At 33.4% G+C, this 25,407-nt stretch overlaps 1 protein-coding gene across 6 annotated transcripts in view; it reads right to left on the minus strand.

The window, feature by feature from the left end:
* Window positions 1-544: 544 nt before the first annotated feature.
* Window positions 545-25,407, minus strand: part of LOC106715277 (probable nuclear hormone receptor HR3) — a 99,876-nt gene continuing 75,013 nt past the window's right edge. For 4 of the 6 annotated variants that reach the window (XM_014508531.2, XM_014508530.2, XM_014508529.2 and 1 more), the window contains 10 exons: window positions 11,559-11,672; window positions 10,285-10,398; window positions 6,906-7,074; window positions 5,552-5,751; window positions 3,407-3,521; window positions 3,028-3,182; window positions 2,528-2,636; window positions 2,073-2,191; window positions 1,538-1,688; window positions 577-1,280 (listed from right to left, as the gene is read on the minus strand). In XM_014508531.2, the coding sequence (XP_014364017.1) occupies window positions 1,154-1,280; window positions 1,538-1,688; window positions 2,073-2,191; window positions 2,528-2,636; window positions 3,028-3,182; window positions 3,407-3,521; window positions 5,552-5,751; window positions 6,906-7,074; window positions 10,285-10,398; window positions 11,559-11,672 (1,373 nt within the window). In that variant the 3' untranslated portion in view covers window positions 577-1,153. Of the gene's footprint in view, window positions 1,281-1,537; window positions 1,689-2,072; window positions 2,192-2,527; window positions 2,637-3,027; window positions 3,183-3,406; window positions 3,522-4,744; window positions 5,273-5,551; window positions 5,752-6,905; window positions 7,075-10,284; window positions 10,399-11,558; window positions 11,673-21,483; window positions 22,330-22,501; window positions 22,911-25,407 lie in introns of those variants that run through there. The other 2 variants (XM_014508532.2, XM_045682665.1) reach the window with 2 other exon arrangements.

Genomic DNA, 25,407 nt, shown 5'->3' on the forward strand with positions numbered 1-25,407 from the left:
TACCTACAGAACATATAGTCATCCCGCTCATTCTCGTTGAAAAAGTATAACTATATGTTTCATATAAGTATAACAGAAGTGGAAACTAGCGGTTACATAATATAAATAAACTTAATACCGCGGCACCCAAAAACGGAATGTTTTCTTCTGACTGTATTTTTGTTCACCGCGCATCAAAACCTTATGATGCAACTTAATTTAATTTAAATTACGTTATATATTTTTGAAAAGGTTTTTCCATTGCTTTATTTAATGTGTTCGACTTATTTGATTCATTAAATCAAGCTTAAGAAAATAAAAATACAAAATAAGGCAGTATTATGTAAGCCTACGTTACAACATAATCGACATTCTACAACTGAAAGGAGAATAAAAAAACATCAATATTAATAATCATTTGAAATAAATAACAAGTTACATTTCTCTTTTAAAATAACTAATAAAATAATTAAAAAAGACCTATTAATTAAATGTCTCGCTTATAAGAAACTGTTGTGTGATCTTCAAAATCTGGTCTACATCTTTATAACTTTTATTTATTTCTTAATAAAAACTCTATTTCTATTTATTATATCTTTATATATAATTATTATTTCTTCATTCAAAGTTAGATACACTTTACGATAATAATATTCCGCCCTGTCTATACAATGTGTAATACAATACAGCTTATTATGTTATATTACATATTGCAGAATACAAAAGGCATACTCTCATGTTCCGCGCGTTCCCGTAACTTTACTCATAGTCTCGCGAACATTTAAACCCATAAATAATCGATACGTTCTCATAATAAATGTAAATGTAAGCTGAAGACACTCGCTCGTCCCTAGAATCGAATTAAATAAACATTTAAATATTAATATTGTACGTACGTACCTATACGTAAATATTATATTATAACAGTCTCAAAGTACATACATACAATTATAAATAGGTTAACAAACGACGTGCGGATGTCTTCAGTTCCGGCTAAGGAGGGGGGGGAGACTAAACGAAACGTAGCTGTCGAGTCTTGATAAGTTGAATTCCGGGCCCGCCTCACTGCTGCCTCACTGCCGTCTGAACGCCGCATCCGTAGGCAAAAATGAGATCGAACCTGTCGCGAGCCTGTCGTGATCCTGTCACATGTCGCGAGCCAGTCACCTGTCGCCTAACCGTGTGTGTAGTCGAGCACGCTGTCCAGAGAGAACAGCTCCTTGTACAGTGCCGGGAACATGTGCTGCGGATGCGCCGCCTTGAAGCGGCAGAGCGCCTCCAGGTGCATCAGCGAGAGCTCTCTGTAAACATAATTTATATTTTAAACTGAGGTCTAGTTACCACTCTATATTCCATTGGATACAGGCAATGGTATATTGTAACAATTTAGTTTTCTCCGTGATGGTTTTGTAACTCGAACTAATAATAGAGATCAGACAAATGGTGCTTTTAAGTTGAAACGATGCAAAAGATGTCATTCCCAAGCGATTCAGCTTGTATATAGACATCATATATTTACTAATGTATGTATATGTTCACCGGTCAATAGGGTACTGACCTGAAGGTGGGTATCTTAGTAAGCAGCGTGTCGAGCACGGTGACGTCGCCCTTGAGCGGCGCGTGGTTAGTCTCTATCTCATGCCGCATGGCCGCCATCGACATGTTGAATAGGCACTGGATCTCAGGGTTGCCGCGCACACCGTGCCGTTCTGGGAAACATAATAATCTATTATTAAATAGTTCTCACCCTTACACTGATATTACGATGCTATTACAAGAACTTCCTTAAATATCCCCTCAAATGACAACAATAATTGGGATTATTTACTTTGTTTCTTCTCCACATTACTTTGCATAATTTCCTGGCTTATACAAAGGTCTGATGAAATTATCAGTCATCAACAGTGTTTCAAAAGCAAGGCCTTCAAGAATAGTTTTTTCAATTATTGTGTTCCATTGTTACGATGGCGATTGACGATTACGATTGGCGATGGTTTTTTTTTTATAATAAGGTATGTTTGCAGTTTACATAATTAAATATTGAATAATACAAATAATGTTAATAAAAATAACATTCGTTATACAATACTCACCTGGCCAGAGAAGCACAAGGCTCTGGTACAGCGCTAGTTCTGTCTCAGTCAGTTTAAGTCGTGCGATTGTCTTCGCCGCGTCGAAGATGCCAACAACCAGCGCCATATCCCGAGGGTCACTGCAAATATTATGTTATACACCATGAGTTTTTACTGCCGAAACACTGAGACAAAAACAAAAAATTGTTATCGCTGTCCATTATATGTGACAAGACTAAGATTATCTGGTAAAGGTCATCCATAACTTGGGTAGGCTCCGAGACCCTCCGTGGAGACATGGAGCTGACAACGTAAGTTTCTTTAAATAAAAAAAAACTATGTAATTTATCAAAATTGTTAAACGCTGTATATAATAAATAGAGGACGATGTAAACAATATTTTATTATTTAAATTTTGTATAAATTCAAATATAAATACATATTTTATAAATACAAATGAATGCATAGTAACTCACCGAGCGTGTACGCACTCCCGTATGGGCAGCACCACATCTCCGTAAAGCACTTGTTCGCGGTTCACGTCGATCAGCCGCGACAGACGCACTATGGCAAGTTCAAACGAGCCTGTAAAAGAAGAACAACGATCAAGAGATGTTAATCCGCGTTTTTTGTTAACCTTAAGAGATTTCGTAATCTATCATAACCTACAGAAGTTCGTCCGCCATTGACTCCATGATCTTAGTACTTCTTGATTTTTAGGTATCAAAATATACGATTTTTAGCCCATCTGATCTTTCAATTCGCTTCTAAGATGCTTCGAGCTGAGAGAGACCTAACACCACCAAAGCATATCTTGTCACGTTAATTTCTATGGTCTTTAAAATACGCAACTTTCTTTACATTCTCCAATGATATACTATGTTATGTGATTTATGGGAAATAAGGATATTTCTCTATTTATTTCATTCACACAATGAGATTACATAATCATAAATTATTAATCAATGAATCATACCAGACTTGAGCAGTAATATCTGATCGTCCTGCGTGAGCTTCATGAATCCGGGTATGAGTTTGGCGAACTCAATGATGTTCTGTATCATTCCGGTCAGTTTGTCCGCACAGTCCAGCCACATCTCCTCGTACGTCATCGAATTGTAGAATAAAAGCCTGCGGAAAACAAAGATTTAATTAAATATATTTTTTATTTTTAATAAAGATAAGAGGGAAAATGAGCTGCAGAAAACCGAGGTGATCATTGACGCTCATACACATTGGCAACACTAGAGGAATTAGAAGAACTGCCTTGAATCATTTCAATGGACAAAGATAAGGAATTTCACTTAATACAGACACACAGTTATCTTGGTTTTGCAGTTAGCTTTGTTACTTACTTGGAGACGTCTGGTGGTTTCCGGAACATCTCGTGTATGTACTCGAGTTTTGGATTTGTGTTAGCGTGCGCCTCGGCCAGACTCTTCACTAGCACCTTGCTGATGTCGCCCTCAGCTGCAAACAAAAGTAATATTAGGATCAAAATTTTAAACAAAGGGTACATTCACGTAACAAGGAAAGGAATTTTAGTAATAAACAATAATCTTTTTTTCTTACTAATTAAATACAATGAAAACCGATCATACGACATATTGATAGCACTACGTAGCGACCAAAAGGTATCCCCCGACTGAACACCCTGTATCTTATAAACAATGCAATATCAGATATTATTAAGAATGCAAAATCAATGTCATTATAACCGGTTTTGTTTGTAGTACAAAATATAATACGTATCTTAAAAATATAAACATTTATAATAAAACTAATTATAAAAATTAAATATAAAATTAAAAACACTACTCTGCAAATAAAATAAAAGATAGCGGTAATAACAGTAAAAAGGTATAATCTACGCCTAAAAATATTAAAAAATAAACTACGCTGACATTGACAGTTAAAAGTGCCAAAGATGATTAGATAATCCATGGATACAATAAATATAAATTAATGAGAGAAACTAACAAACTAATATGGCTCTAGATCCACTATCTGCCGTTGTCCTGACGACTTGCCTACTGACTTGCTGGCGTGAGTACTTTACTAAGAGATTACTTCTTCAGATTTTTTAACTTCATCACCAAAGAATACACTACAGTTTGAACTGATCTTTGTACGATTAATATAAGTTAATTATAATTGCAGCTTGCTTGTTCGCGTGCTGTCTCACAACACCCTTTGTACCAATACCCGTGTTAATTGTTCAACCAAAGTCAAGACGTATTATGGAAGAATACCAAAATCCTAAGGTATTTTTGTATCATACTAAAGGTTTCGATTTCTAAATTCAAAGTACTTTAATACTTCCCTTTCTTAAATGACAACTGAAGGTCAAAAGTTGGGAATGACTAATGTTACCTGAACTTGGTTCCAATACTTTTATACATTTTTCTGTTTCAGGCTTATAGGCAGTGTTATGTTAGTTTAAACAAGAGCCAAGTTCAATTTCAAAACCAATTTAAAGTTTAAACAATACATTAACAATACATTTGTGCTTGTGTTTTACAATACTGCATTAAACATTTTAATTTATTCAATATTTAATTTATTTAAAATTGCGTATAAACAAAATATGAAACTAGCCGACAAAAAATAAACTAAACAAAAGAATAACAACGAACAACAACAGAATCGAAACAAAAAATTTAAAATCCAAGCGACATCCAACTACCACTTACAAGGCAAATCGTCTCCACTCGATCCACTCTGACTCGACCCTGGATGTCGTCGGTTCGTCACTGCATTTGGATTCACCATACCCATTCCAGACATATTCATGTTCAACGGATCCATTAGCCGTCCGTGGCCACTACTGGACGTTAAATCGTCCGGACTTAGTTCCTCACTGGTTAAAGAAACTGAACTCTGACCACTAACGAGAACAGTGTTTTGTATGTCCATAGGACTATGTCTTATATTTGAAGGACTGTGTAGAAAAGTCGTTGAATCAACATAGCTCGCAACTAGATTATCAACGCCCATTGATGTTTCGGGTTTAATTTCCTGCTTTATGTTGATCACTCCTGACGATATGGATACAGGTGACTGGATTCGTTCTTGCTCGTATCGATCAAAGTCCTGCTGTATCCGAGTTCGATTCATATCGTTCATTGTGGTCTGTCGCATAGACGTGGTCGGAGTGGTGACAGTTGTGGTCGATGTCGAGCCGCTCGGTCGAACGATTGTCGAACTTTTTTGTTGTTCGTCTATTGACAATGTTTAATAAACATTTATTCTATTAAATATTTCTACTTTACCAAATATTTGTGATTTCGAACGAAATATCAAAAACATTAGGCTCTAGCGGAATATTTCATCGGTCATAAGACTACCAACATAATTTTAACGAAATAAATTGCAATATTTTATAGTGTAACAAAGATATTATTTCTAAATTAACTCTAAGAATGACATGTATAATTTACGTCTCAAGTTAAGATATACAGGATGATTTATTTTTAAATAAGTATCAAATTCCAACTTACCATGTCCCCCAATGAAGTCTGTATCCAAGAATCCGCCAGTCTGTTTGGGTTCGTACGTGGTGGTGGAGTCGACGTAGTCAGCCGATACGTCGTAGGGCTGCGGCTGTTGCTGCTGCGGCGGTATATTCATATTGGAGGTGAGTGCCGGCCCCGCGCCGCTGTATCCGTATGACGACAACGGTGAACTGTAGCCAGGATAGCTGGAAGTATACAATTGTGTGATAAGAAACAATTAAAGATTTCTTTGATATCCCTAATTCGAAGGTTATTTGATCTGGACAACAGTTTTTCGACATTGCAATGAAATTAATCTATTATTAGACATTTTATTCATTCGATGTGTATTTCATAGATAAAGTAAATACGTAGAACTTTTTATTTTAAAATGTTTTTTTTACTTGAAAGAATGACGTGAATCTTACTTATTTAGGTTTAAAAAATTACGTTTCGATATAATAGACACAACTACACAGTAAAAGGGATGGAAACCGTTGATAGTGCGCGCATTATACAAATTAAATCTCTTCATATTACCATTGAATACAAACACCTGTCAATTAAAATCAATAAATTTAATACGCCACAATTGAAATAACTACAGCCGACGACACCGCAATCTATCGGCAGTTACCGTAACCATTGAGATACCGCTATTCGATACTAGGTGGCGCTATTTACATTTACCGCTAGGCGTCATTCAATGTCACGCGCTTATACCGTTCCCGTAATGATGTCTGATGCACCGCTGACACGAATGTCTATAGCGAATTACGGACTAGCAACGGTAAGGGCCTTCCATGTAGACGGAGAAACCCTCCGCATTGAAGGTGATATAACGGTACGCAAGCGGAAGATGAAAAATGCAATGTTCGCTGATAAAGAAACAGTATAGATTTTGCTCTGCAAGTAGAAAAAGACGGCATTGTTCCACTTGTATGCCATCACTTCTTGCGGAACCCATATTTATAATCACTTATTCACTTTTTGCAAAACTTCTCTAAGAACTAATTTAAACTTGCATTTTTATAGAAGAAAGAAATGTATGTTATAATAATTAAATGGCTATCAATGAGAAAATGTTAAGATCAGATCTCGTAATATTACTATACTTTGAAAGACAGAGTTCCCTTATTTTTTTTTAATTTAATTAAAATAAACTTATATATGTTAAAAATTGATATAAACAACTGCTTATATCAATTTTTAACATATCGACAATTATAGTAACGTATTTTGGTTATTATTACACGTAAAATTAGAAAATACTATGCGAAATATAAAAACGAAATGTATGAACTTCAATGAAATACATATTTTATTTAAATATAAATTAATATAAAATTATATGACATACCCGTTGTAATGACCGTGGAATTGATCGCTGGAGCTGGGGGTTTGCTGCTGGGCGTCGTACACTGAGTCGGGCGCGGCATCGGTCTGCGCGCGCATCTGTGCACGATGGAACCGAACCTCGTCCTCTACTTTCTCACGTTGTTTCTTTGACATGCGACCGAATTTCACAGCTGGAAAGAAAAGAATTTTCAATAATTTATTCCTAAAGTTGAAAATAAAAAAATCTTAATTACGCTATTCGTCGCTAGATAGCGCTGAGATCGCGTATGTTTGATGTAACAAGGGAATCAATTTTTCTTGCCGTTCTCATAGCTTCTGCAAATTCACACGTCGAAAAAACACACCACGTAAAAATCGGTAAAGTAATCTTCACAATGCATTGCGCCCTCAATGACACCTAGCATACTGTTACTCAATACCTCACGCAAACACGCGCAATGGATGATGTGTGCGAAAAGCGTCGATGTTGTAACGGGTTGCGAATGTGTGCATTGTACGGCACAGGCGAGACGTTGTAGTGTGCGTGAGAACACGTACGAGGTTCGCGTGTGTGCGCGCGGGACACGGCGGCCGTTGGCACACTGCCTAGTGGAACAACGAACTCTGGTAACTCTGACGTATGTATGTATACGTACTACGTATATGTGACGTATAGCCTTACTACGTAACTCGGCTCGATCCCGTTGGCCGGTAACTCGACTAAATTAAAACGTTTAATACTTCAAGATTTTATATTCGGTTTAACTAATTCATTTTATTTAGCCGACTAATGCGTCGCTGTCATTTTGTTTTTGTGTGAGTATAATTTTCGGTTCTATTTGCCTATGAAAAGTCTTCTTTGACGAAAAGTTCGATGACCCACAGTATTTGCCAGTTAATGCGGAACTCTTTTTCTTTGTATATCGTTTGAAAGAAGAGGTCGCGACGAGTGGTTATTATTAGTACGCATTTTGGAACAGTAACCTCCAGTTTAACGTCCTAGTTAATGGGTTTTCGTACAAAGGCGATATTTTGTGAAAAACATTAACGTCTAGACAATGAGTCGGCTGTTTTCGTGAACTAAGGCCTCTGAGAACTTTGAACATAATTTACGCCTCGAAAATTTTTAGGTTACGTCGACACTTTTAACAAAATATGTTATCATGTATAACTCGTATAAATATGTACTAACTTTTTTTATATTTAAATCATAAAATTAAAAACAAATTTATAATATAAATTATAGTGTGATTTTAATAAGCTACTCGCCTGAAGTTATCGAATAATTTATAAATTAAAAAATAAGTAAATGGTAGACATATGTATAAAGAGTATAAACTTAGTAAGAGACAATTAAAAAAAGTCTCTAAACGAAAATTATCAACATTAAACGATTACGTATCTCCATATTCGTGAAGGAATCCGCAGCATTCCACAGTTACTAAAATTGGGTCATAATGTTAGTTTTTTCTTACATTTTCAGGTTCGATCTAGTTAGTTACATAATGACTTGATATAGCATTCGTGTCTGTCAGTTGCCAACAAAAACGTATATTATGTTACGCTTCACGCCTGCACTATTGCACAATTACTAGTGATGGCTATAGTATATCGATATCAATCTATATTTTATTTAAAGAACCCAATTAAAGCACCGAAGTCGATAAATTTTTATGTTTTTAACACAGGAAATCGCATATATTACTAACTCATCTAACTAAATAATTATTTCATTTACAACTTAAAAGTATGGACATATGAAAGACTTGATTCTAAATACAACACTCTCATAGATGTATCTTATGAATTCCAAAGCAATTAAATCTTGGCTATATGTACTATTAACTCATAATAGTTCTTAGTACAATTTTCGTACTTAAGCAATACTGAGCAATACTACGTTAATCGAATCTATCAATACTTATTCACTTTTGTTCAACCTCTAATAGTGAAACTAAAGTATTTTATTAGAAGATATTATTTACTTTATTTATTACAACAGTTAGGTATTAGATATTACATAACGTTGCACATAGTTCCTTTATGATTGGAATTTTCGGCATAAAATTGTCAATAATAAATCTGCTATTTTCGATATCGATAGCATCTTGACATCACTAGCATTACATAGAGTTGCGCAACGCGCGTACGGTCGGGCGGCGGCGCGCTATGCGAGACTTCAGTCCCAACAATATAGGCGAGGCGCGCCCACCACGATGTAAGCATCTGACATTTATCGATTAACATTTGTTTTGTAATACAAACTATATGGCCATAAGATATATGTAAGAAGTTCCTCCCTTTATATGTCTTCCCATTAATAAAACTTGTATCGGTATAAGTTTATTTTAATTTAAATTTATAACGTATGCTACAGACACTTGGCGGTCAGTTCTTTACATGCAGTTTATACTTTTTAAATTCAGTTTATCTTGCACATTTTTTTTCTCTTCTAATTGCTTACGAAAACATTGCCTTAAAATTGACATTTATTAAATCAAACGCAAAATAACAGGCGAAGTATTAAACCTCCTCATAAAAATTAAAGTTACAATATTTATAAACATCTTTAAAATATCATTGTATATCAGGAATTCGATACACTCGCATGACTAACGAAGCAATCGTCTAAACAAAAAAATATATAACCCACATTGATAAAACGGTCAATATAAAGAGTTGGTCCAATCACAAGAACGGAGAAACACAACATAAGTCGACGTAATAATTTCCCGCGTGTATTTTATCACTTGGACCACAGCGGACCTGATTGTATAAGAACAACATTGCGTTATCAAGCTTTGATAAGGTGTCGCTGACCCCGCGCTTGCTTCCTCATACCACGTGTTTACGTAATTTTATATCACAATCTAACTATTTCCGATCTAAACCATAAACGATTGGAATACAAGCGACATTTACGCAAATTATTTTCATGTTACTAACCAGCCGTAAGTATCCAACTCTTTAACTCATATAATTTGCAACTATAGATATAAATAATAGAACAAGAGCACTCTTGAAGACAATATCTAACAAAATTCATAGGTAATAATATATTTTGTATAATTATAAATTTGTACGAGATACATTGCACGTAAATTAAATTAAATTACTTTGGAGACGACGAGTGACGTGTATACCTACATACTAAAATATCAAGAGGACTTTCAAAAATAGATAAAAAAAAGTAATGGGTTTCCAAACGTCATCAACGGCTATAACTCTCAAAGTAAAGGGTACTCTAATTTTTCGAAGAACCCTAGAGTAACATAATAATATGAAAGCACCTACATCTTTGATAGTATTATCTTCCTAACATAATTGATTGTGCTGATTGCCATTACTTCCCACTATAACCGTAGTTGTTATAACACGACTAAATTTAAAAGTATACATACCATCGCGACTCATGCCGAGCTTGAGGCACTTCTGCAGGCGGCAGTATTGGCAGCGGTTACGGTTCACGCGGTCGACCACGCAGGCCTTGTTGCGCGGGCACTGATAATTCACCACTGAAAGAAGGCACTGTGTTAATAAACAAATACAAATATATTTCTATTACAAATTAATTAAATAAGCGATTTATCAAACCAACTATCATTTACCATTTAAAACCATTTTAGTCTGTCTTAGGCCTGCCTCGGATTTATTAAAATTAAACAAATTATAAAAGTTATTATTACTAAGAAAATGTGAAACAGATTAAAATCATTTTGATTCACTTTAAATGATACAGCTCAACATAGGCGAGATAGTTAGAAGTCCATAAAAAATATAAATATAAAAATACTTTATACAATTGTTAGTAAATGTTGCAACAAAGAACAATAATATAGATAAAATAAGTAAGACCTCACAATACCAACAACTAACGGACGAAGAGATAAGGTCTCAGGAAGAAAGATTATCGCCAAAGCAATAAATATAAGTCAAACACGATTTAAGATACGAGCGAATTACAAGTTAGTTTAAGTAAGATATATTATAACTTTCATTGAGAATGTTGTAAACAAAAGTATTTATTATAATTATTAGATAATAATAACGAGGAATATATATTATTTTTTTTATATAAGAGAAGGGGGCAAACGAGCAGCGGGAACACCAAGGTGTTTTCATCGACGCCCATGGACATCTGCAATACCAGAGGAATCGCAGATAACATAATTATTTTATATGAACAAACTAAAATGAATATATCTCGACCTTATTTATTTTAAACTAAACTCGATATTTTAGAAGTAGTAAGTAGTGAGTAGTAAGTATAAATTTTTTAATTTTAATTTTTCATTGCAAACTAAAGCTGTAGGTATTTAAAATGGATATTTATGATATTTCATAAAGAAACTCATTTACTCTAATTTTATTTTTAATCTTTAGCATTTTTGATCATCTCTGAATTGTATATTAACCGTGAATTTCCACTGCCGAAACAACTATAAAGACATTATTATCCCTCTCATTGTTTTTGAAGAAATAGATATAAAAAAGTTTTAGTACAATTAAGTAACTTTGATAATTTAAAAAATGTAAAGCGAACCGTCAAATTTAAATTAAGAATAACAATTTAAAATAATATAAAAAGGTTTTTAGAGAATAAAAAAATCCTGGCTGGATATTAAAAAGTGAATTGAAATAAAAATAAATAAAAAGCTTATTGTAAGAAGCCGACCTGTGCTCTGGGATCTTCTGAAGAAGCCCTTGCATCCTTCGCAAGTGATGACGCCATAGTGCACCCCCGACGACTTGTCTCCGCATACCTTGCATGGTATGATCTCGATTTGAGCTGCAACAAACAAAAAATATTTATTAATACAAAAAAAAAACAGGAATTATTTTGTAAAATAAACGCATTTTTTTAAACTTAGGTTTTTTATTTTACAAACAAAATGAAGCAGTGGTTTAGTTTTTTTATAATTTTTTTAAACATAAATCACCTTGGTTCTCACCTCACTTTATAACCTAATATAACCTTACTCTTACCCTTTTAACCTTAGGAAATCAGGATTTAGCTTATATTTCTAACGTTTTACTTACTATAATAACGGTGTAACATTTTTATTTTAGTCAATTATTCGAAAAGACGTAACGAACAACTTTTAGTCTTGCACAGCACTAATTTACCTTTAGATTTTTTTACTTTTGACATTAGATCATGAAGTAACATTTACAGATATTGGAAGAATTACTGTAAATGCATTGTAATCAAGTGCTAACAAATATTCAATTTTACTAATACATCTTTTCATTTCATTTAATTAATGTTCAGTGTTGAGGTTTTATTTCCGTATATACAATAAGATGATCCTGTTATTTTTTTTACAGCAAATTATAGAAATTAAATATTTGCTTTCATAAATTATTACACGTGTAATTATTAAATAATTAAAAAATTACATTTGTATGTCATTTTGGTTGTCAGGTCGTTGACCTTAAGGCAAGGTCGGAGCGCGGCCGATGACTGTCTTTACATGTGTGCGTCCTTTTCGTTCAAGTGTTTGTAAATGTTGAGCAAGGCATTTTAAATCATATCACAGTTGAATAAAACTCTAATTAGATTGTTGATTTTTGACAGATGGTTAAAAAATATATGTAAGCATTTCGTACTTATTATTGCGAAAGTAATTTACAATTGCAATCGTATGTGAAATAAGAGCCGTTATTAATCACACTAGGTTTCTATGGTGTTGTTTTCAGTATGTAACATAACTAGACATTTATTTAATAATGTACTTTGTTTTTAAAGATATAGAGTTGAAATTCCCTGTTTGGTTGTACTACTAGATAACACGTGGTACTTAGTAATTGTTCTTTCCAAACCTTTTGAGTGTGTGCTTGAACAAAGTAGCTGTGCAAGCAGCATTTGGTCTCGGAATGTTTGTGTCTTGATCTTAATCCTGTCCAAAAAGTTTTTATTTAAATATTATCCAAAATAAATTTACACAAGATGTTAAATATTAAAAAGATGAGACCAAAATAACTTCTAATCTTTTTCTACTAAGTTATACCTATCACTTCTTTTAATATCAAAAAATACTTTGAAAAACAACCTGAAAGACTCCGTTTATCTTGTACTAGATGTAGCGCGCGACTCCGTCTGTGCGGAATTTAAAAAACTTAAAAAGTAGCTATTGTGTACTTCCAGACTATGTTCTACATCTGTGCCAAATTTCATCAAGATCTGTTTAGCCGTTCCGGAGATACCTTCAAACAAACATCCACCCATCCATCCATTTAAACATACGAATTTATAATATAAGTAAGATTGACTATACCGTTTGTCTTTTGGAGAGTTTGTTGGTTTTGTTTATTTTAATTTAGATATAACTGCATATTTCCACTGTAGATAAATTCATCCAATAATAAATGAGCCCTTTGATTAGGTACCTTTAAAATAATTATATAATTAACTATTTTCTCACGGGTACTTCGCCAGTGTAATACGAGTTAACAATTATAATCCCCTGTAAAAGATTTAATATTGAAAATATACATAAACAGAAATTGATATTTAATAGATAAATTATCTATATACTTGTATCGTATTAGCCGTCCATTAAGATGCGATCAGAGCTTAATAGTGTATGCAATAAACAGTCTAATGACACCAACACGTGTGACATCAAATCATTGCTTATTTACTCCAACGTCACTGAATCTTAAATATTAGTAAATATTATAAAAATATTTAGTACCACAATATTTTTAGGTACTGGTATTAAGTATTAAAGAACGATTAAACGCTCTAATTTCTCAACCGTATTTCAATTGTTTTTTTACAGTATCTGTCAATAACTACGAAAGTTACTGCATTATGTATTAGTAAGTTTATACAAGTTTTCGTATTACCTTTACATGGATAAATTTATCCTTTATATTGATGTAATGTAAATGTAATGTAATCTTCAGTATTTGTACCTTCTTTATGTTGTATCTCTTGCAATTAACGGATATTTGATTCCGTTTTCTACAACAATAAAAATGTTCATCGTTTGAATTAAACAATTCTAATTATAGTTGAGCTTTCAATGGGAACATGGATAGATTGAACAATGAATTAAAAAGTGTAACTAATTAGGCAGCCATCCCATTTCAAAAGATTTAAAACAATGGATTCAAAACCTCAGTTACGTAACAATAGCGTTTGTTTTGACGACTGCGGGTTGCCAGTGGCGAAATTACATTGTCAGCAGTTTGGCAACGAACATAAGTTGCCAACTGAACAATTTATGAATGTTCCAGAAATCTATTTATTATCTATAATTATATTTTTTTATATTAATTCCTTAGGTACAGTTACACGCGACTTCTTACGCGAGAAATTAAAAAAAAATCTAATAATAAATACGGATTATGTCACCCCGGGATAGTGTAACATTCCAACGGTGAAAGAATTTTTCAAGTAGGTTCAGTAGTTTCAGAGCCTATTCAATACAAACAAACGATCAAATCTGACATCCTTATAATAACAGTATTTAACTCATAAAAATACTTAATATTATAAAAATTATTAGCGAGTTAGCGCTTGTTATTTAGTTTCGACTTATTGCTGTAATGAGAAAATAGCATGCCCCACAGATTAAAAATAAATATGCATTTCCAATGTCAACCATTAACAAACGATAATGATTTTATTATAGGTTAGCACAAACTACACAACATTGCTAAATACCGCATGCTTGTAGGCGTATCAGCTCACGAGTTATGATTTTTTGGCTCTCCTGTAAAGTTCATACTTTCGGGGTTACAGCGTTTACGCTTTCCAGCGTCGATATATATATTTAGCTATAATTACAGTTTATTATAAATAATAGTTTAGATTTTTTTATTTAACTAAAGATAAATATCTAATTTATTCCACAAATAAGGCAAAACATTAAGGTTTATAACCTCGTGTTCCAACTTTACGCGAGTGGGATAAGACCATGCAGATAGAAATTACAATGAAAATCTGTTTTATTTCACTTGTGATGATCTCTATGGTAACTATAGATATTGCGTTTGTATAGTAGCAGATATCATATTTACAATGTTAAATGCTCTTAAATCATGTAACGAATAAAGGGCGAGCCCATAACTCAGTGGCTAAGCCAATGATATATTATCAATTACATTATGCTAGCCATTTATATATGAGTCTTCCGAGATGTTGTTTAGAAACGAACAGACCAACCTCACAACTATAAATGTATCTTTAAAATAAAATATTTCAGTTTATTTCTAAATAATTATTTAACTGACAAAATGACATGATGTTTATGCAATAATTATTTTTAATTAATGACCACTCACGGGATTGAATCTGATACCATAACGAGAATGATTAAAAAAGTTGAGCCTGTTAAGATTACTATAGATAAGACAACCTTATATAATAGGACTTGTCCATCGATTGTAGAGCGGGAAGGAGACATTCACCGCCCCGTTGCACTCGGTCAGCTGTTTGTGACGTCACCGGTCACCGACCCTCTGGGGCCCGTTCGAATGTTGTACCGATCTTGAATCGTTGGGATATCACACCCGCGTGACGTCACGCGCGTACCGCGATTCAAATTCGGTGCGATGGGTAATTGCGTAACATGCGGTACCCAAGGTTGCCGCGGCTGAGGGGTCATTGGACGGCACTGCGTCTGAGTTATTTCATACCTCACTCTGAATGATATTTCAACGGACTTGTGAATCAATAAGGTAGTGTATACGATCCGTATAAGGTGAAATATATTGTTCTTAATATAAATTTCAAATTGGTATGTTTGATTATAATAAGAACGCAAATTTAAAAATCGATTTTTTTATTAATAAATCTGTTAAGAAAAAATATCATCTAATATAATTCTTATCAGAATATGAAACATTTAAAAGATCTTTTTAGTGCCTAATTGACATTTCATTATATTACACAATAAATTAATATTTAATAAATATTAAGTAAGCTGATGCTTACTTACATAAAACTTAGCCGTTAAATTAATTATGTGTTTTGATAATAAACATTCAATACGCGTCTCCAAATTTACACACCCACAAACGTCATGAGTTCATCAAACCCTGGCCAAATCCAAGGCTCTAGTTCCGAATTTGAATTTTAATCTAACGGCCTGTAGGATACGGGTGAACGACCGCGCTTGTCCGAACTAACGTTTGCCGCGCAGCCGTTTCTTGACTATCGCACAACTTCTATCACAGTTTCTATTTAATTGCAAAAAGGTTTTATATCAAACAACAATTATTAAGATGCCAATGGAAAATTTTTTCATGTGTTATCGAGTTTTAGAATTGCTGATAGCCATATGTTTCAGAACGAATTTAGAATTCTAATGTTTTAGAGTTCGAAATTCAAATTCTGAATCCAGAAATAGTTTATATTTCACAATTGTCTTTTATTTTTTTATTATTATTTTCAGCTGGCAATACTTTTCGACGCTTTTCTTAGAATTCAGTTGATGAACGGAAGTTCGTTTTTAAACGTGTGCTAAATGAACTGTTGTTATATTAATTGATTTTTTACATTGTTGTTTTTTTAATTGAATAATGTTTGCGATAATTATTAAAAGTCTTGTTTGTGGTGCAGTTCTAAGTTAATTCAACATAATTCACTAAAGTCTTACTAGTAACGAAATCAATATGGACATTCAATGGCGGATGGCGGTCATCGAAGAAAATATTTATAAGTAGCTATATATTACCGATAATTATCTTATAATATTTAAATAACCATCGCAATAAACAATCCAGGCGTCATTACGAAAATCGCAATGTTACTAGTATTATAAATGCGAATGTTTGGATGGATGAATGGATAAATGTTTATTAGAAGGTATCTCCAGAACTGCTAAACGGATCTCGATGAAATTTGTTATAGATGTAGATCATAGTCTGGAAGAACACATAGGCTATTTACAAGATATTTTTTTAATTTTTCGCGGACGAAGTCAGCTAGTAAGTAATATGTTTAACAGAAATTTTACTTTATGTGACGTTCATAAGGTTGTATGTTAACACTCTATGTATCAAGGAAACAACTTGATTTGTGATCTCTGATGTCTAGGTAATTACAGCTCGATTAGTTACACCTATATATTAGTATTAGTATATAAAGTTTTATTTCGACTCGTGCATTTAATAACGATGTTTACAGAGTTCCTTCGCGGTTTAATTTTAGTTTTGGCTTCAAATCAGCTGACGCAACGAAATGTGGTCGTCGAACCCTCCACTCTTTACAAATTTGTACTGTTTCATTTACAATTATTCACGTAGGGATAAAGGTAAATTGTTCTAAATATTCTTTTTATTTTGCACTATCATTAGTCATAACTATCATTGTCAAGACATACCAGGATAGAAGCTTTCTTTGGATTTGAATTTGTGTTCACGGAATATGTTAATAACAATCAATAATAAGTATTGTATATTACATTTTATAATTAGTATTTAAAAGTAGAAACATTTTTGGGTTTGTTTAAATTTTTCAATTCCATTAGGAAATGCTTTGAAAATGCGAAGACTTTTTTTTATCGAAATCGTTCTTCTATAATTTAGCAATATAAAATTTTCATCGTATAACATAGTTGGAATATCCATGATCTATGAATTGATTGAAAAGTTATTGCATCATGAATTCGAATGCACTACGTAACATTGAGGTGATATACTATGACGTCTAAAGGTCAACGACCTCCTAGATAACAAGTAGGTAAGTTATAAGAAAACTAGCCTAAATCCTCACACGTAAAAATAGTAATTATTAATTGAAAGTAGAGCTAAACTATGTATATCGAATTAAGTATTTTGGGGAGAGATAGGTTATAAATTTTAATTCACATTATTAACCTACATATCGGCCCTTTCTAATTTTATTGATGTTTTAACCGTACCAACTAAGCTCATAGGTTAACGATAGAAGTAGAAAGACTATTTAGAATCGACAACACTTTTGCAGTTCGTTAAGAAAACAGACAGACAAGGACCCTACTGGAATATATGACACTAGCAATTTTTATAAAAGTGTTCCAAGATTCTTGTCGTAGTAGCTGTCTTGTTATGTTTTTTATATCAATTTTCATAGTGGTTTTTACATATTTTTTGCTAGAGCTAACCGTGATAACAGCACCTCTCACCGGGTCAGATATGTTTGTAGGACTATAAGGAAATAAATAACACATAAATAACCAACTGTCTGGTCAGGGAAATTCAAAAATAGAATGAGTTTTTATCGCAACGGAGCAACAACCCTTACGACACAATCATATGTTCACACACAACTATTTACCTTATTAAATGTAAAGTTTATTGACTACTTTTGTACCGGTCATAATAAACAATAATAACTATATTTATTTTTATAGCTCGGCTCTGCTCACGTGAGTTACATTATTACATTTTAATATGTATATTATGTAATATTAGATGGTTATGTGTGATGTTGCATGTAGGAATAAACTCGTAATGTTTCGTCTTATTTTGAAGCTAAAAAACGAAACCAACAAAATCTATCTTCATGCTAGAGAAAGCAGAAACAGTAGCTGCTCAACTAAGCTAAACGTCATACGTCAGTTAATTTGGAACGCGCCCTAAAATAAAAGTGACAGCTACTCGTGACGTTGATGTGACGTCAGAGGTCAAAGACCTCGTGGTGGGCGTAGCGCGTTCGGTTTTTGAATTTTTGGAACGGCCATTCTGCAGTATTTTAATAATTATTAAAACATATTTATCAAACATAATGAAATGCAATGATGAATTTAAATACACAAAATGTTGCCATGACGTTTATCATTTTTAAAACTCCGGGAATTTTATATTTAATTGGCTAGCTCATATTATTTACTGGAATAATGACAGACACTTTAGCATGAGCGTCTAATGTTTTAACATTTGTTTATCCCGAATACTTGCCCTATTCACATAATTATTCCAATTACATACATAAAGTTCTTTCCAATCAGTGATCGAACAAAATATTTTATTAGGTCAATGTTACCAAAAACGTAATATCTTTAAAAAAAATACTTCAAAAAAATAAAAGTCCTGTGCAATTTTGTGCACTAATGTAACCCGATTGTAACACTATTTCTGTAAATTTATGATTCAGAGAGGTCGACGTATCATTGAATTAACTGTGAACAACCTTGAACTGGCGAATTAAGCAATTTACTCCCATTTTGAAAGATAAACCACTAAATTCATTCAGTCAAGTTCCAGCTATTTTACATGCAACTGGAATTTTTTGATGACAAAAACATGACAAATTGGTTAAGCTTCCCGCTTATGAAAAGTTAGGTATTGAAGAGTAAAATTATTTAATGGGAAGTTTTACTACTAACACATAGAGTATTACTACTTAGTAACTGATGTTGATGTTGTTACTGACTTAGTGTTCTTTTTGATATTAAATCAGCACTAAGGGTAATCTCATTTAATCAATGTGTAAATGTAGAAAATATTCAATTATTTATCTAGTAAAAGTATTATTTACTAACACATATGAAAGTTACTAAAAGTTCCTATCACTTAAAATGAAAATATTTTTAAACGTAGTTAAATATAAAAATGGGCTCTTGGTTTACATTTAAATTGGTATTAAAAAAATAATGCGATGTTGCAAAGGTAATCGATCGAAAGATGAAAACGAACTCGAAGCGTACTCTTGTAAAACAATTAAGTAACAAGTCAAAGTGTAAAGTGTGTCAAGTGCATTAACCCCGACCGAAAACACGTGCAACACACCCCCGCAACGAAAACGTAACAAGACCACGTGGTAGACTAACAAAATTAGATCTTAAAGTAAAAGTGAAAGGATTTATTTTCAATTGTAACTTCTGTATGTGATATTTCCCACGTTTCATTCGAATCAAATGTAGCGTTTGCGCCGTAGAAAGAATAAATTTTTCTAGTTTTACGATTTTATATTTTCCTACATAAAACTTTAAGTGCAATTTACAATAACGCAATCCGATTGCGAACTAACGTATGGAATGTTATGTTAACCCAAATTTTGGGGACAATTAACACGCATTCCGAACAAAGAAAAAAACCAACTATTAGTGGAACTTTATTTAGTAGGGCACAAACATTCAAATGCAATTGGGAACGTTGCAGATAATGCAAATTGTAAATAACGACGCTAGGTTTTCGGCACAAATGACGCATAAACACTTAAACACGTAAATCACTATCAAACAAATATCGCACTTCGAAACTAACACAAATTTAGATTTTTAATTAAAGAAACAAACTAACGATTATTAAACTACTTGAAACGTTTCATTTTCAAAACAAGAACACCATAAGCATAAAATAGAAACAAGAATAGAGAACGACTTCAAAAGAAGAAATATAGTGACGGTATAGGTACTGTTGAACATCTTTAGCTTAGCTACATCTTAAATTTCTTTCCCAATGATTTAAGAATAAACACTCAAAATCTGTAACTGACTTTAATCTCAATTACGCAATCTAATAGTGCAGACAGTTTTCAATTATCCATAAGACATCTTTAACTCGATGGCAACTGTCACAACCAGAGTACTCTCAACTTGTGGAAATGTGATTACGTCAAAATCTAACGACTGACATTTCTATCATCTCAACTCCAATCGAGCAATAACACTGTTAAAGCAGCCATACACGGTCTGCAATACAGTCAATACCGACAGCTTTAAGCATTTAAACACCGAATTTAAACTGCGGTTCTTTTTTGCGAAACGTTAATTTTTTACTAAATTAAACTGCAGATCGTCTGCATCTTAATGCCTGTTTTACATTATGCCAGTAGTTAAAAAGGATGACACAAGAGTCATTACAGTTCCTAAATTTCCACCAGTAGGACAGTAGCACTCAAAAGCGCTGGCATAAAACTGGCATAATGTTAATCCTCATTAATGCTTGTGAGCCAAAACAGTCCTTGACAGGCCAGTACTACTGTCCTACTGTACTGGCATAATGAAAACCAGGCCTAAGAGATTATAGATCTCTTTTCCGACTTTAATACATTTTTATATTCCGATAACTTTATGATATGAATTGTAACAGAAGCATATATTTGTATTGTAAATCAACAGAGGTATATACCAGACAGACAAACACGATATTATTATTTGTTTATAAAGATAAAAGGTCATTTAGTACTGGTATGTCGACTTATTATACCTGCATACGAGAATACTCCATATTTAGGTATTGAATACTCCATTTTTAACTGAATTACAGGACGAATTGGTATTGTTAGGAAATTTAGATTAATCGATTGAGGGTTAATAACTTCACAACTATTTTATGTTGGCACTAGCCAATGTTATGAAATTTTAATCGATATAACTGATCAAATGTCTACAAATTCCTACTACTTCAATTCCTACTCTACTTATCCCTCTTTTACACTACACAATGAAAACCACGCGCTAAGTAATAAGTGTGCGATTAAATCAAGTTATCTTATAAGAATCCAAACGTAACAGGAAGTAAGTCTATCCTTTTGTGAATTTTGAAAAAAAAAATTGCACTAATTACTAGGCGTACTAATTTTACGTACGTAATCATAACCGATCTCCTTAGTCAAAGTACCTATGCTAGGTACTGATAAAAGAAAAATCTTAATTTACCTCTAATAGAGTTAGCAGCTTTCTTGTCCATGAACATGCCAGATATGGAAGATCCAAACATTCCCTCGCTGTTGCCGGGAGGAGGTGAAGTACTGTCAGCTACAGATCCTGATATATCCATTCCCATTTGGTTGTGCATGCCTGGAACGTCGGGATGGGGTTCCCTCTTCAACTGCACCTGAGGTATCTGCGATGGCTGGTGCAGCATCGTCGAAGCCGACGAGTGACCACCGTGCTGGTCAGGTGGCCACTGAGACCCGAACAACTCGTGAAACTGGTTGTTGTTCATCATTTCAAAGTAAGGATTTCTTGCCGAAATTTTTCTTCTCTTCTTAAGTTATTTTTGACAAATGATTTTCCGATTTGTGTGCAAATTGAATTCGCATCGCTATTACTACTATCACTGTTTGGTTTATTGTTTTTTTTTTCTTTAAACTCTTTGTAAAAACTTGTTTCTTTCGACTTTGTCGGGTTAAGGCAAATTATATTCTATGTTTTGACACCATAAGAATTTTTCGAAAAAATTTTATGGCACTCCGGACTTTGTCGTCAACTTTGTTGATTTTAAGCACCAGTTGTTGTTGTTTTTTTTTTATTAACTGATAAATATATTGAGGCCGAGTGGTGACGTGAGATTTCTTTTCGCGAAATTTATTTCAGGAATTAACTTTTTGAACAGCAACAAGTTCCTTGGCATTTTGTCTCCGTGATTTTGTTTTGTTGTCCCTTTTGCGTCTTAAAATCTATTTAAGGCACTGTATTTTTTACTCAAATTTTTTAAACAAATTATTGTTTTAATTCACTTGTTCCCGTATACTTTTTGTCACAAAACGAAAAAAAAACAATCTGTAAAAAGAAAACCAAAGCAGAGAGAAAGATTTACTTGATTTTATTTAATTATTATTAATAGGAGATATTAATGCCAATTAGATTTGCGATATTTAAAAAAAAAGCGATTTTAGTTAACTGAACTGCGCTCAATTATCTAAAACCAATTTTTCTTTTTCGTTAAATTTACGTTGAGCGCTAATGCATTAAATTTAGATTTATAAGTCGTTTATCACCACGTTCCATATAGAAACATCCTGTTCACTGTTGCACTGTACAAGGCACCGTCACTATTTTCAGTAAATAAACCAACTGATCCGATCACCTCACTACTGTAAGGACAAAAAAAATTTGTACGTTAATTTTTGTACTATGGGTTGTGCACAACTCGGGTACGCGTCGAGGACTGGCCGTCTTGAGATGTTGACGCCTGAGCGGTCCGATCGTGACTGACGCATTGACGAATCTTCGGTCGGGCTCACGAAAAAATTATATATTTTTTCATTCGGACCGAATAATCAACTTAGCTCATAGTGATAGTTCAGTCGCCCCGGCTTGGTGTGGAATATGATGGTCAACAATAATTTTGCGAAAATTTAATATTAAGCAAAATTAAATTTTGTAAATAAAATGGTATATTAAGAATAGTCGATTTCTAATTTTAAATATTAAATATCAATAAAGCTCCGCATACAAGAAAGGAATCAATTTGCCCAGCATAGTCCGCACCAAGTACAAGGCAAGACATCGATGTGTGCGTGTGGCGGTGTTACGTACGGACGTAGCGGCGCGCGCACACAGACGCACGGGCGTCACAGCAGTTCGTTGACCCCGGGACCCAAACAAAGTAGATTTCGGTGAAATGCTGTTGAACTCTAGTTTGAATGTGGATTCTTCGGCGCTTTTGTAGCCTGCATTACTTTAGCAATTTTTTTTATTTTGAATTGTTTTATATCTGTTGTTATTGTTGTTAACATGATGCAGTTTAAGAGCCATAATGCGATTTTTGTAAATAGTTCAATGACCCCGGAAAATGAATGTTGACAACCGCATAACGTCAGCCGGCGCATTTTTCCGTTTCATTATTCATGGAACGCTATCTTATGGTTATACAATTATAATTAAGTTGCAATTAAATTTTAATGTATTTTTATTAATTACAAATCAGTCGAATTTGAATTATCGCAAAAAGTAATAAAACCAGAAACCATGAAAATAACGATCGCTTCTCTCCCTTAAGTTGTCGTATTACGTAAATTTCGATGCGTTCCAATTTTAAAATTGTAAACTTTTAAAATAAAATTAAAAAAAAGTAAAAAGTTTTATAGGTCATCGGTCCGTAGGCACACGTGCTCACCCTGGCCAATTGACCTTACTGCGAGGTCGTATTCACACGATATGCAGAAATGAGGTAATCTGTGCATATTTTCACGTCGACTTCTTTATTTCGGAACTAATCAAAAGACGTAATAAAACACTAACCTGCCATCGACTTTAAAACATAAAATTAAATTGATGTTACAATAAAACTGACACGAAAGAATTGATAACTCTACAATTTTATTTCACTTTTTCCTTGCCTTTTTCTTTTCGTTTTCATTTAAACTTACGTTTGTGATGAAGAAAAAATGTCGATAATCACTTTAACTGTTTGCTTAAAACTCAAGCGCCATCCAAAAAGTATTAAAGAACAGAATAACCTTACTATTGCTATCTTATAGAGCAGAATTTTTAAAAAGGTCATGAACGATATAAAAACATAGGAAATCGCACGAATTCCCGACATATTGGAGGGTTAGGTGTAAATAACCTAGCAGAGGCGGCGACCTTGCGAGCGAGACGCCAGTGACGTCACACGCACCAATTCCCCCTCCCTCAGACTACCGCCTTCCTCCCCCGCACCCCTTGGGCTAACGAACTATCGATTCGGGACCACGTGCTGACTCTTCATCACCCGTATCGTGTAATGGAGTTTATAATAATGAGTCACGAAAGTTAAAAGCGATCGTCAAAAATTTTTCAAACACCTAAAATAGAAAGGTATTAGGGAATAATGAAAGCATCGTTCTATTTTTTGATGGAAAAAGGAAGTGGGATTTAAACCACATTATTGGTGATATATGATTTGAGTCTTTCGCTTCTAAAATACCCAATATTCATGTTTCTAAAATTAAAAACAAAAAAAACTGACCTTTTTCAGATGACCTATAATAGTCCTATCATTAGTCTCAATTTAAAAATAAACTACATAAGAGTCGTGGGGGAAAAAAGATAATTTAAAAAATTAAAAGCATTTTTTTTTGTAATGGACTCTGAAACTCCAATTAGCCCCAATTTAACTAATTCTTTTGTAATCCACAAACTCTCGCTAATCAACAAAAACTGAAACTTTCGTAACTATAATGTCACTCAAAAGTATATAATTAATTTATATAATGTAATTTAACGATTGACTAGCACGATGAGACATCTTCTACTTCAAAGGATTAAGTTTTTTGCATTAAAGTGATGAATGAATAATATCAGTCACCTTAACTAAGGATACGTGACGTCTTGACTACGCGTTCTAATCACACTATCTAACTATTCTGACTGTCGTAAAGAAAACGGACGTTACGCTTCCGATGCAACTATTGAATCAGAACGCAAGCATACTAATATAACAGACTCATATAAAATTAATATGACATACGTTTATATGCATACAGTTTCTTGAGAAGTCCCGCATATTGTAGATTAATAATTTTGCAATTTTGTGATTATGAATGACGATGATAATGTTACTTCATTCTTAATACTTAAGATGTACTGTAGATGTTTTAGGGATGTATGTTTAGTAGCAGGTAACTTCGAAATATATCTGAATATCTGACTGAAGTTTGGAACATAATTAGATTATCGTGTAGGCTACTTTATGTCCCGATAAATGTAAGTTTCGCGTGTTGTAGGTAGGTATATAAGATTTTTTTTAACTGAAATAACGCTTTGATTTCCACAAGAACGAAGTTTGTGGTAACAGCTAGTTTTATATTCTGAAGTAGAAAAGTTTCATGAAACACCTATTAGCTAGCTATTATATAGCTTAGTATATCAATT

This window comes from Papilio machaon, chromosome 19 (assembly GCF_912999745.1).
Source record: "Papilio machaon chromosome 19, ilPapMach1.1, whole genome shotgun sequence".
NCBI classification, from domain to species: Eukaryota; Metazoa; Arthropoda; class Insecta; order Lepidoptera; family Papilionidae; genus Papilio; species Papilio machaon.